A 14,401-nucleotide genomic window follows, 5' to 3' on the forward strand; every position below is an offset into this window, starting at 1 on the left:
TTCCAAAGACAGGGACACATCTTTCTCTAGACCTTTGTGTGTAACTGCCACTAAATGTCTGTTAGGTAACAGCCCCATACGCATAGCGTAATGGGTAGCCGATCTTACAGTCACACAGCACACAATTACACTATGTACAGGCTTCTACATGCACTGCACAGCACGGACAGTGCAGGGATCACTGTCATTTTGAAGCGTAGAGAACTCTCATCCCACAGCCACACTGAAAAGCTGTCATTTCAACAGAAATGCTAGATTTTACGAATCTGCGCATCTAATGGCATAGAAGTGGCCATAGAAGTCTAGGACAAACGTTAGATCTGAACTTCTAGATATTAGGTTCTATCTACTCACCGACTAGCAACAAGGAGAAACTTCTGCGGTGCAACGGGCTGCCAGTTTGAGTCAGGAGCATGGCCCGCCACCGCACCGACCGGTGAAACGGTACACATACATGCCAGCAGCACGTATAACAGAGTATATAATATACACAGAGTATAAAAGATACACCTTTCTGCCTTATCATACTTATCAAACTATAATTCATGATTCATTCGGCAGATGGATGTATCTAAAGATACACCTATCTGCCAAATTTTTAAGCTCTCCCCAGCGTGCACGGTTAGAGGTGTATCTAGAGATACACCCTTTTGCCAAATCATGTAGTTCTCTATCCTGGTACGTCATTGTACGTCAAGGGTGTATGTAAAGATACACCCTTTTGCCTAATCAAAAGCAGGAAAATTGATAAAATAATACAGAGATAGCCCCAAGTATCTCGGAAACAAAGGATCGATGACTTCCGAAAGTTGGTCACATGAAAATTTCGGCATCGAAAACCCCCCAAATGGTAAAAACCAAAAACATGATATTTTTCAGACATACACCTTTTTGCCAAATCACGACCGATCTATCTATCTATCTGTCTGTCTATCTATCTGTCTATCTAGCCATCTATCCATCTATCTATCTGTCTGTCTGTCTATCTATCTGTCTATCTATCTAGCCATCTATCTATCTATCTATCTCTATCTATCTATATATATATCTATCTACTATCTATCTATCTATCTATCTCTATTTATCTATCTATCTATCTATCTATATATCTATCTATCTAGTCATCTATCTATCTATCTATCTAGTCATCTGTCTATCTATCTATCTATCTATCTATCTATCTATCTCTATCTTTCTGTTTGTCTCTATCTATCTGTCAATCTATTTTTCTCTTTCTCCCACAAACTGTCTATGATACTGTAAAAGTGGATATTTTCACACGAGTAATATTTCACGCTCTACCACGTAAGATTAATTTCGCTTGTTTTCAATTCCACCGCCGAATCAAGACATTATGTAGTGGTACATGTAACAAGCAAAAATATTCACAGCTTTTTATTTGAATTTTGTTCAAGTTTCCGGTTGCACAAATTGCAAAAAAAAAAAAAAAAAATCCACACTGCGAAAATATTCAGTTTTACAGTGTCTATCTATCTATCTATCTTGCCTGCTCACAGACTTTGATTTTAGTGCATCTGTACATCTCGATAGATATGATTCTCCTCCTTCTCGTTTCACCTCTATCCCTATCTCTCCTTCTATCTCTCTCTGTCTGTCTGTCTTTCTCTCTCTCTTTCTGTCTCTTTAGACCAAACCTGCACTGATATTTATTCCTCTATTTTCTTTACAGACATTGCCTAGTGATCTCACGTGACGTGTGCATACAATGTGCTGCCCAATGTGTGCATTTAAAAGTTGGTACTGTAAAATTGTCTTTTTATAGTTTTCTTTTTAGTTTTTTTTTTTTGTTGTTGTATGCTCCAGGTTTTTTGTATTTGACTCCGGCAGTATGACTAAGTGGTTGCCAATCATTCCCAATTCCTGTCTCTTTCCAGGAGAACTGAGCTAAAAAGAGAACATTTCACCAAAGAGCTGACCAAGCTAGATCATCAAATAGGTGAAAAACAAAACAAAAAGAATAAAGAATAGGTGCTCACCACTGAATCAATAGCTGTGGTCACACTGGCAAAAGGTCGGGAAGTTTATAATTGTGGAGTTTAAGATTTGCGATCTTGAAGATCGCAAAGTTTTGCCAGTGTAACCGAAACTTCTCACAGAACTTCCTGCAAAACTTCCCTCCCTAACTGGGGACATTTCCTGGACCCCCCACCAATCCTTAGGCAGTTTAAAAGCTAGCGATGGAAACTTCACAAAGTTTGTTTCATGACCAGTCACCACCTGTTTGCAGCATCAATCGATGGTTTTCTTGTGTTTTTCCTGTGTGCATTACTGTATCACAATCATTGGCGACCACAGCGCACTCTTTCCTCTTTCTTGTGCATGTGCATCAGTGACATAAACTTCAAGAACTTTACCGATCAAGAATCTGTGGCTACCAGTGTGGACAGATGACCAAAGATAGCGAAGACCTCTCAATCGTAAATTTCCTGATCTTTTGCCGGTGGGACCCCAGCTATTGACACTTCCAGACACAGGCAGTGAAAGAATTTATTTTTAGGGGACAAAAGAAGAAAAGAAAGCAGAATCCCTTAAAGTTTACCCTGCTTCACACATGCCATTGTGTAAATGCACAGAGTGTTGATGAGGTATGACGCACAGGTGTATATATATGAATGCAATGTAGAAAGAAGTGTGTGGGGGCAGCAACCCCTTGCGGGCGATGGTTGAATGATGTGTGCAGATGCAGCCACACTTGTGAGATGATGACACCTTTGCCTCATCCAATTTGCGCATGCGACATGACCACCAGCATCCTTGTTTGGAAGAAACGTGTGAAAGTCTTTGATTTTTTTTTTTTTTATGGGGAGGAAGATCCATATCTTTGATCAATTCTGTTCATTCTCTCAACCCGTTCCATACATGAAGCTGGTGGCCTTTATATTAAGTCTATGGGCATTTCAGAATTCCATATTGAACGGGTTAGAAGAATATACCAGTCTATCTGTTTCATTATACTGCATTTCCATGAAAGTCAACTTTCATGGGATGTGGCATTTTTCACAAGGGCTTGTCGTCAATTATTATTCATACATTTATGTTTAGAAATTGATTGAAGTACACAGTAGAAATTTGGTAATAAGTACTTTAGCCAATTGTTAAAAGCTTTTATCCATATGGACTGTATGATGTCCACTATTGATCTATTTTTCTTTCATATTTTCCATGTTCATTGTTGTCTATGAAATGGAATGTGTATCAGTTCAGAGAAAAACTCCATGTCAACACACCTAGCTACAATAAACTACATGCTTGTTTGTTTGTTTGTTTTGGGGTGTTTGTGTATCCCTGTACTATTTATAATATTTCCCTTGTCTTTTTCTCTTATTTCTTTATCTTTCAGATTTCTTTTATTGTTCACGTGCCTTGCTATCAGCGTAGTAGCAACTGTCGACGATGAAGATTCATATATTTACAAGACGTGTAACCACTTGGTTTTTGTACTGGTAAGCCACTTTTTTTGCAAACCATTATTACTGGAGAGAGGTTTAGATAAAAAGGTCATATTAGCCCATTGAGGATGGGCTGATTTTGGGCAATTCCACACACACAAAAAAATGTTACTTTTCCTAAAATCATAAATCTGCAATGATAAATAAATGTATATGAGCTACAGGGACGAATTTAGTATCAAATGCTAGAATTTGTCAAGTTCTTTCATTTGAGTGGTATTTTGATACAACTGAAGTACATTCAGCCATTTTTTTTTAAAGAAAGATCATTCTGGGGCAGTATTTTGGACATTTTTGTTAAAAAACACACAATCTTTAACTCTCATCATTCCATATTCATCAACACTTCAGAATTTATTTTAAGGTAGTTTATGGTTAAGAATGGACAAAACACTAATATTAACCTTGTCTTAGATAAAAACTGTGTTGAAGTATGAATATCCTTACTTTAAAAAGTAGACAAATTTGTAATATCCATAACACTAAAAGTGTGATGTCCGTAATGCTACATTTGTGAACATGTAAAGTAAGTGCTAAATCTGTTGTACTTAATTATTAATCTACAACTTAAACAGGACCTGAGCTCTCATTTCAGAAGAAAAGTTCTTTCATTTTATGCTCCAATTCATAAATTTTTCAATGTATCCACATGGAGGTATATAATTGTGTCCAAACAATGTAATGTCTGTAATGACAAGCAAACTCCACGATCGCGAACTTAACCACTCACGAAATTGTCAGGAAGTCCCAATTCACTGAAATTTACACTTGCGAAATATAATGTCATATAGAGTATGTCATCAGCATTGGATTAAAGCAGGTTGCCAATGGCTGTGGCCATGTCAAAGCTAAGAAAATGCACTAAATGGGGAGACTTTGGCAACAGTATAGGATATTTGATATCTTGACTACCTTCTTCATTTAATTTCAAGTTTTATGAGTTCCTTCAAATTTCAAATATCAAACTCGTCAGATTTTCCCTTGCTTGTTGTCATGGTGTTTTTGGAATATTGATCAGTTGTGTATGGTGAGTCTCCGAACAATCCAGAGCCAGTGTCTCCTCAAGATTGTATCCCCCTGATTGTCTACTTTCTCATCTTGCTACAGCAGGTTCTTCTGGTTTGTTAATGTAATCTAGTCTAATTTGATGCAAAATGTAATGATTTAGATTTTGAAATGTGATTCATATAATACAGTTTGCATATATTGTTATTACATCTTTATCACTTCCCTTCTCATGACAACATGTTATTACTACAAGGTTCCACAATTATTTCATACTCTTCTCAGTTTACTTTGTTTTGCTTATGTAACCTTATTCTTTGTTACCAAGGAAAGTGAAATGTCTATGTTCTTTTCAAAAAATGAAAACAAAATTGAATTGAATTGAATTGAATTGAATTGAATTGAATTGAATTGAATTGAATTGAATTGAATTGAATTGAATTGAATTGAATTGAATTGAATTGAACTGAATTGAAATGAATTGAATACACAGTGAAAGCTTAAATCAGATTGTAAGCATTGCTAGGCAATTTGACCCTAGGATGACACGATAACAGGTCATATGATACATATGCCCCTCTTTGTGCCCACTGCCTCGCCCTTCCCTGCCCCTCCCCTCGCCCCCCCCCCCCCCCCCCTTTACACCCTATCCCACCCTTCTGCAGGAAATTGTTGCTGTACTAATCCTAAGCACAGAATGCACACTGCGGGTCTGGTCTGCCGGCTGCCGGAGCCGCTACCAGGGTCACTATGGCAGACTCAGGTTCATCAGGCGACCCCTTTGTATACTCGGTAAGGTCAGAGTTCAAAGGTCAATAACATCATTACTGCTGTACATTACATATGTCAGTTCATATCTGGAGTTGATTAGGTAATGATCTGTGAAAATTCCATGAAATTATGTACACTTTGCAGTTTTTGTTTGGGGTTTTTTTCCTTGCCAATTTTTGTGTCATGATGTTATGAGACTAGTAATGATAATCTTAAGTGAAAGAAACATATGAAGAGTTTGTTTGCAAAAACCAATAAGTCCATTTTTGAAGATTTTGAAGTACGATCTCTGTCATAAAGTACAAAATAATACCTTTTAAATGATACATTGGTCACTACTTATAAAGGTACATTTTTGAAGTTATGGTCAAAAGAAGCAAAGATTTTCTTATGATTCTCTTTATTTTTCTTGACCTTTCATTGCAAATATCTCCGTTTGGCAAATATGGACTTATCGGTTTTTGCAAACGAACTCTTCATATTATTCAAAGGGGTGACGGTTCAGGTGTGAGTTTCTTCACTTTGCCTCAGAATATAATCGTAGAATATCTTTACTTTCTTAAAAAGGTCAGCTGGGAACGATTATGAAAACAACTAAAAAGTGAATCGAAGAAAGCAGTTTCTTGCGGAAGAACTTTTACAAAAACTTTCACCTATAAAGTCATGATGAAGACTTTAAAAGAACTACTATTTAGACAGATTTAAGCCACTGGAGGAATGACTGTGCATTGCATGTCCTTTCAGTACCTTATATGCCAATTATTGTAATTGGCGACTAGTCAGTAATGAAGGCACAGGTTCCACAAAGGGACTAGATTGACAGACACCCATATAGTATAATATACAAGCTGCCTCTCAACCCAGTTGAAGGAGAAAAAGACAACAACCCAGAAACATCCACATAAAAAAGGGTAATAAAGATAGTGATGAATACATTCCACGTTGGCATGTGAAGTACACAGTGGAACAGTGCAAATCAGATTGAATCTTCTGACAGGCTAAAGTACCCAGAGAACTCATGGACAAGAGTTCATTTCCTGCCCTGTCTATACCAGAACTCCACCGGTAGTAGCTCTCACAGGGGTAGGATGAAGAGCGAAGGGGCGCAAGAGAGAGAGAGAAATGAGAACAAGAGATAAAAGAAGATGAAGATGAAAATGTGGAAGGAAATGACATAGGCAAGCCTTTAAAGAATGCAATAAGAACCATTCAATGTGGAGTCCTGGAATGGATGTGAGATAGAGGCTATGAAAGCTGTCACATGGGGAGGGGAATATAGGATTTTTTTTCCTTTCCGTGGCAAAGATTGAAATTGATGTTGAGATAAAGGGTGCGGAAGAAATCGAGGCAAGACGTGATACCAGAGGCATTCCGACTGGAAGCAATCTGTTGGTCATGCTCATGTTATGAGGTCACAAATCACATTTTTATCGACAATCTAGACCCGACACAGGGCTTGGGGTGGTATTGTTCATAAACAGCCGCCACCACACTGAGCTTACATACAGACGGAGAGACAGACGCAAACAGAGAAATAGACAGAATAAGGGACAGACAAACAAGGAAACCGATTGAAAGGCAGAGACACAGACAAACTAATAGACATACAGGCACAACAGACAGAGGCAGACAGACACAGAAATAGATAGACATACAAACATACAAGTTGAAAGACAGACAAAATGAAAGACAGACGAACTAAGAGAAATACGAACATAGGAACAGATAAACACACAAACATGGAGACAGATAGACATGCAAACATACAACCATACAAATTTAGGGATATAAAAACTTACAGACATATAAACAGACAGACGAACACAGAACAGAGGCAGACACAAAAACATTCAACCATACATATTGAGAGATAACCAGACAAACTGAAAGACATACATGGAAAGAGATGAATGCACGTAGAGACAGATTTACACTGAAGACAGACATACAGGTAGATAAACAGACACCCAGACAGACTGAGGAACAGAGAAACAGAGACAACGCAATGAACTATTAGACAAATAAACTGACAGACAGACACTGGCTGTCAATGTGTCCTCCTTTACATTCATGTACCCATGTATAGGTTATCTTCATTTCCAGTCTTCTTCGGAATGAAGGATTTCCAAATTAGTCACAGATATGTTTGTCATATATCACAGTTTATGTTATTGTAGCATGGATGTGATAATCATAACATATGAAGGGTTTGTTTGCAAAAACCGACAAGTCCACTTTTGAAGATTTTGAGGTACGATCTCTGTCATAAAGTACAAAATAATACCTTTTAAATGATATATTGGTCACTACATATAAAGGTATATTTTTGAAGTTATGGTCAAAAGAAGCAAAAATTTTCTTATTATTCTCTTTATTTTTCTTGACCTTTAATCGCAAATATCTCCATTTGGCAAATATGGACTTATCGGTTTTTTGCAAACAAACTCTTCGTATGTTTATAATGTATCATATTGTATTCAATGTGCAAATAAAAGCTGCATTTTTGCACAGTCCTTGAATGTTTTTTTGACCAATCATCCAAGATATTGTTTTGAGACACAATGAGCTCACTTTCTGTGTGAAGCATCAGGCGATGCACCACTTTGCTGTCTTTCCTGTCGAAATCTTACTGGCAAATCTCTCACCAGTAAATACTGTTGTGTTTTAGGAGGAAGCTGAAAGACAGAGAAAGAGAGAGAGAGAGAGAGGCAGAGATAGATGAAGAAAGAGAAAAATGAGAGAGAGGGAGAGAACTAGAGAATTGATAAAAATAAATAAATAATTCAGGTGGTTCACTTCTGCTGCCGTGTATCCTGAGCTAGAAAATTTCTCCTGGGAACACGCTGGCAGATGTGGAGAAGGCTTAAGATCCTCGTCCGGGGGAAAGGATTCTCGCAGGTGGTGTGGAAGGAGATGGAGGGGTTGCCATGGTGACAGCTCCATCAGAGTTGTTGCCAGCAAGAGTGAAACAGTGGAACCAAGGTTGTTGATCCAAGTTGCAGTTTTTGTTTTTCTTTTTGTCTCATTTTTCTTTTCTTGTCTTTTCTTCTCTTTCTTTCTTTCTTATTTTTTGGTGGTTGTTGTTATGGATATTTTCAAAGCTTGAAGGGCTCCCCCAGGAGTTGAGTCGAAGTGAAGTGGAGGCTGCATCTCACGGGATAGAAGATGGGCAAATGCATACATTAACCCAATCACAGCCACCGGCGAGACTGCTGTGTACATGAACAGTTAATATTCACAGTCACTGATGCTGGGAGGGTTATTCTTCTGCATCCTCTTTGTTTATTTTTCTTTCTTTATTTAGAAATAAAAAGCCAGATGTGTCTGGATCAAGATACTTTTTTTTTCCCTTTCTTGCATTTGCATTTTTACCTACGTGTCGTGCAGACATATGGTATTTCTGTATGAACAGAGAAAAATTAAGCAAAGGATGTATCCCATCAGTATGTGTCCACAAAAAAAAAAAGTCTATAAATGCATGTCTATTGTTAGAAACTGGGTTGGTGTCATGTTGTTTGTGTGGTATTCTCCAGAATGTCAATTTTGGCATTTTTAGAAATATATTTGCAAGTAAGTATGCATGAGGGAAAGTCCCAGTGATTCTAAAGGGAGTCGTAATGGGTTGGTTCTTTTCCCCGTGTACGGTGATCATGCAAAAATTATTGTCACGCGCAGCGGATTAGATGGAGCGGAACATTTGTACTGCTTCGGCTGAATTTCAACAAATTGAGTGGAATAGGGGGGGCAGAAGCGGAAAGATCATTTACAAGACTTTCGATGAAAAGAAGACAGCTTACATGTAGTTAAGGGTGAGGGGCCGTGGCAATTTAGAGAATTTAACAGCAGCTTTGATGGAGCTCTCGGGAGCGATAAATTGTCTCGCCGCTGTGGAGTAATCAGCGAGCATTCTGCGCTTTAGTCATGCGCAGTGTGTCAGTGGGCTGCTGAGGCCCAACAGATATCATCAGAGCATTGAAGAAAGGGGCAAGATATATGGAATCTATGACGTCACGCAGACTGGTGGATTACAGGGAGTATAGGGAGAATAACTGTTTGAAGTGTCAAGTATCATTCCACTTTTAAAGGGTGTGTACAGTTCTGGTCGAGGTGAGGATTTAGCTTTTAACGTTTTGTGAGATATTCAGAAACCACTCTATGAGATGTCAAAGAGCATGCAGTTCTAAGGGGTATCAAAAGTTTATTCTATGAAAATGGGTTTTGAAATGGCTGAGATATCCAAAAACAACTAGAAACAAAGAGATCCTAATAAAGTTGTGGCATGTCGCCTTTTATCATTAGCACTTTTTTGGATATCTCAGCAATTTGAAAACCAATTTTCATCAAATAAATGTTGAATCCTTTTTAAAATAACATGCTCTTTCATATTTCATAAGAGGCTTTTCATTATCTCACTTAGGAATGTTCAAAACATGAATCCCCACCTCAACCAGTACTGTACAGCCCCTTTAAAATACAGCCCTACATTCAATTCAATTCAATTTAATGGTTTATTTATTTTCATATAAAAAAAAATACATGATACAAAGCGGCACATGTGTTGATTTGACTTTCACCCAGCTGGGAAGGACAGCGATCGCTGAACACAATATAAAATATATACACAAATGGTATTATAACAAGAAAAGAACAATGCACACTTTGTCATGGCAACAAAAAAGAAGAAGTAATCATAACTATGCAAAAGAGTGTTTCACTAAAAGGCCAAGCTTGTAGGACATGGAATGCTGAAATGAAAACAATAGCAACACCAGTACACCAATAAAATTGATTTATATGAAGTTCATCTTTGTACCATTGTACATTTAATCATTGATATATACATAATGCTGATGATACAAGCATTAAAGTCAATCACACTATTAAATTGAATTTTAGTAGGAGATTCTACCTTTAGTAAGTTTGCCAGAGACTATGCAGATCATCATAGCATGTGTGTGTGTGTGTGTGTGTGTAAGGGCGGAGGAAGGAGGAATAGGGAGGAAGATAAAGGAGGAAAGGAGAGTGTGTATGTCTGTTTGTCTGTCTGTCTGTCTGTCTGTCTGTCTGTAACCTGTCTAGGAATAGTCCAACTGGACTTAAACTTCTCATATGTCACTGAGGGATATTCACTGTTTTGTTCTGTATTATGTTAAATGTACCTTTTAGGCCCGTTCATCTATTCTGGTATCATACATAATACATTGTAGGTTAATATCTACTGCAGATCAGAAAGCTTGGTGCATGCTATCATTTACACTATGTAATTGATTGAACTCACGACCACAACTTTCGAAGTAAGCTGGGTGGGGGGGGGGGGGGAAATCAGTTACATGAATGCATTGCAGAGGTTCCGATGGGACTAGCAAGCTGTTATCTCTATGTAACATTGGAAGAAACTACCTTCTATTATTCATGTCATGACTTATCACTGTCTAGGTTCAATACAAGCAAGTATAAATGTCCAGTACATTTGTATGCAGTGAGCATTGAGTTGCTTTCAGTGTTACAAATTGCTCTGATGAAAGTTTGATTAGAAAATTAGGTTGGTATCCATGAGCAATTGCTTGCTGATTGGTAAATTGACATTTGAGAGTTTCCTCGCATTTGGGCTTTTTTATCTTTCTTTGTGAAACATCAGAAGCACAGTAGGCCTACTAACCGATACTAGTCACATGCTTGATAACAGTTTTTTCTTTCCAATTCCAAGTTAAAAAAGAGGGACTATGCCTTTGTGATTCTGAAGCTTTTTTTTTTTTTTGGAATATATTCATAAAGGAATCATGCTATTCGTTGTAAGTTGTTATCAATCATGCCACTGATTGCATTTCAATTTTCAATTCAAAACAAGTAAATGTCCAATATATTTGTATGCATTGAGCATTGAGGGAAATTTGCTATTACAAATTGCTTTGATGAAATTTTGATTAGAAAATAAGACTGGTATACAGGAGCAATTGCTGGCTGATTCTATATCCTCTTTTCTGAAATCAGAAAAACAGTATTAACTGACACTAGTCATTATGCTTAATCACTCTTTTTTTCCAAGTCCAGATAAAAAAAAGTGACTTTACCTTTGTGATTCTGATTTGTTAGGAATATTTTCATGAAAGAGTCATGCTATTTGTTCAAAGTTGTTGTTAAAGGCATAATTTACCATTTGCAGATGAAACAAAAAAAAAACTCAGCATTAGTGCTTTGAAAAAGTTCTAAAATGTAAGTAAGGATGGAAACGACCATTGTAGAAATTTGAATCTGTATAATCGATGTTAAGTATTGTTACATACTCAAAATATGAACAATAGTTATAATAAAAATGTTTCCAGACTACACTGTCTAAAGTTATGATTTATTAAAAGAAAATATTGATATCTCCTTATATTTTGGGCTTTATTGCAAAAATTGTATATGGTAGGCTGTTTTGTGATGCAACAGACCTACACATATGCATCAAATGTGATATCTTGAAAAATTTTAAAATCACTGCTCCCAAAGGTAAACTGGACCTTTAATCACACCACTGATTGCATTTCAATTTTTCGTCATGTGCAACATTCATTTTTTTTTCTTTTCTTTTCCTTCTGTCTCCTCATTGTGGGTGTGGCACAACAGACATTGTTGTAGTTATAGCGTCAGTGTTAATAATCGTCATAGGCAGCAGCAACGGCAAATTCCTAGAGCCAGCATTCCGAGGTCTTCGCTTCATTCAGATCCTGCGAATGGTGAGGGTCGATCGCCGCGGCAACACGTGGAAACTTCTCGGCTCAGTTGTGTGGGCCCACAGACAGGTGAGATACTGTAAGATGAGGAATGTTTGCGTGCATTTTAATTTCGTGAATTTCACGAGAGCCGAGATTCGCGAAATTTAAATGCGCGCTAAAGTTCTTGTCTACACTATATGCATTAGCCCATTGAGGATGGACTGATTTTGCTACAACACGCATTTCCCATGTAAGACACCTGCCCGAGTATACTCGGGACTCGTCCTCAATGGGTTAAATGTCAGAGGCAACTCGCGAAAATTTCATGCTGCGAATAAGGCCGTCTGCTTCCATTCACGAAAATTTCATGCCGCAAAAATATTGTGTTCTCCAGTAAACAGAAAAGAAAAAAAGAAGAGGGGGGAAATTTCATCCAATCAATTTTTTCATGCTGGGCAAATATCAGTTAACCCTTTGATGGCTAGCCCCGAGTATACTCAAGTAGGTGTCTATTGGAGATGTGCATTATAGCAAAATCAGCTCATGTACAGTGGGTTAACTTCAGATGAATATGGAATTGCAGTGGACAGTATTGTAATTGGCTTCCCAAGTCTTCATGTTTTATCATTTATTTTTCCACTAGTTTGGCAGATCACAAAATTCACAAAAAATTGACACCTGTAAATATTTCATATTACAGCAAGTGACTCATCAACAACAACAACAAAAAGGCTGATGAAGTCACTGTACATCTATTTTTTCTCTCTCTCTCATTTGAGTATGGATTGATTCCCAGGGGGGTGTTTCACAAAGCCGTTCTTAAAGTTAAGAAGGACTTAAGTGCGACTGGTGATCAGTTCTTGCGTGCTATACTTATCAGAATCTCAATAATTCAGCACAAGAACTGATCACCAGTCACACTTAAGTCCTTCTTAACTTTAAGAACGGCTTTGTGAAACACCCCCCTGGATTCTATGCCTTATATTGACATGGTATTTGTTTTTGTTTTCTTTTAATCCAAAATACTGTAAACACAGGAACAGTAGTAGCATAGCAAATAGATTGGTGACTTTGTAAGTAATAATCATAATGTAAAGGATGGCAAAAACAAAACAGGAAAGTGTCATCATAAGCAGAGCCTAGAATGGGGCGCCATTTTATTCATTAACTTTAGCAAACTTTAACTTGTTTATTTACAATAGTGTATTGCACATATGAAGAGTTTAATTGCAAAAAACAATACATCCATTTTACTCTAATGTGAGTTATTTGAGATTGAAGCTGCCAAAAAACAAAAAACAAAAATAACTAAAATGTACATGTGTGATGATTTTAAAAATATTTTCAAAAGCATTTCTTCAACTGTTATGTAACAAGTGCAGTATTATTGAAAAGATTTAATTTTTCTCTATTTGATGAATTACCTTTGATGAATTACCTATAATTATGTGCCTATGAATTCGGGAACCTACAGTTTTACAAGCGTTAAAGCTTTTATGTAGGCCCCATCATATTTCTGATACTTACTTGTGACATCTTCATATGATATGACCATATCAATTATGTACATTTGTGTCAAGTATGTTTTTTTTTCTTCTTCTTCTTCTTCAATCAAAAGACATGATTGTATATATTTTGTATTCTTGTTTTATTGTCAATAGTTTTGTAATCTCATCATTGAGAAAGTGGAAATATGAAATAAATTTGAACTGAACTGAACCTTACTAAAAAAGACTTAAAATGATATTTCGAAGGGAAAGGTGGCATATTGTGAGATGATAATTTCTGCAGGTAGGTGTTAAGGTGTGTAATTAAGATGAAGTCGGTGTGCTATTGATGCTATGCGAGATTGTATTATATATGTGCAATTGTGGTAGTACAATTGAATGTAAATTGATAAGGCAGAAGCATTAATTAGGAGAAAATTCAAGCAAGGATGCCTCCCGGTATAATAAGGACCATTCTCAGAGAGCAGGGGTGTAAGCTTGCCCCTGGTATAATGTTAGCCAATCTCAGAGTGCAGGGGTGTACAACCGCCCCGTGGTATAATGGGAACCATTTTCAGAAAGCAGGCCCAGGGGTGTATAAGTTCACCCCCTGGTATAATGAGGACCATTCTCAGAGAGTTGGGTTAATGTTGCATGTTGTGACATGTCTTCTGGCTGCTCAACAAATTTTGTTAATGGCAGTGTCAGTTTTGAGGTGAGATAGATGGCAGAAGGGAGATACATTTAAGAGCGGATGCTGGCTTGATGTTGGGCTTAGGATGTGGGATGCGGGATGCTGAGAGTGAGAGATAACAGGGTGTGAAGAAAAGATAAAGAAAAAAAGATAATGAAGAAAAGATTAAAAAAGTAGTTGGAAGTGGAAGACGTAAAAAAAAAAGATAAAGAAGAAAAGATAAAGAAAAAAAGATAATGAAGAAAAGATTAAAAAAGTAGTTGGAAGTGGAAGACG

The 14,401-nt window shown here is 37.2% G+C and overlaps 1 protein-coding gene across 1 annotated transcript in view; it reads left to right on the forward strand.

Moving 5' to 3' along the window:
• The window catches only part of LOC140239455 (potassium voltage-gated channel subfamily KQT member 1-like), a 74,873-nt gene that overhangs the window by 47,126 nt on the left and 13,346 nt on the right, over positions 1–14,401 (forward strand). The window contains exons 2-4 of the mRNA XM_072319291.1: positions 3,362–3,464; positions 5,141–5,267; positions 11,856–12,031. Of these exons, the coding sequence (XP_072175392.1) occupies positions 3,362–3,464; positions 5,141–5,267; positions 11,856–12,031 (406 nt within the window). The remainder of the gene's footprint in view (positions 1–3,361; positions 3,465–5,140; positions 5,268–11,855; positions 12,032–14,401) is intronic.

Source organism: Diadema setosum, chromosome 16, assembly GCF_964275005.1.
Source record: "Diadema setosum chromosome 16, eeDiaSeto1, whole genome shotgun sequence".
NCBI lineage: Eukaryota > Metazoa > Echinodermata > Echinoidea > Diadematoida > Diadematidae > Diadema > Diadema setosum.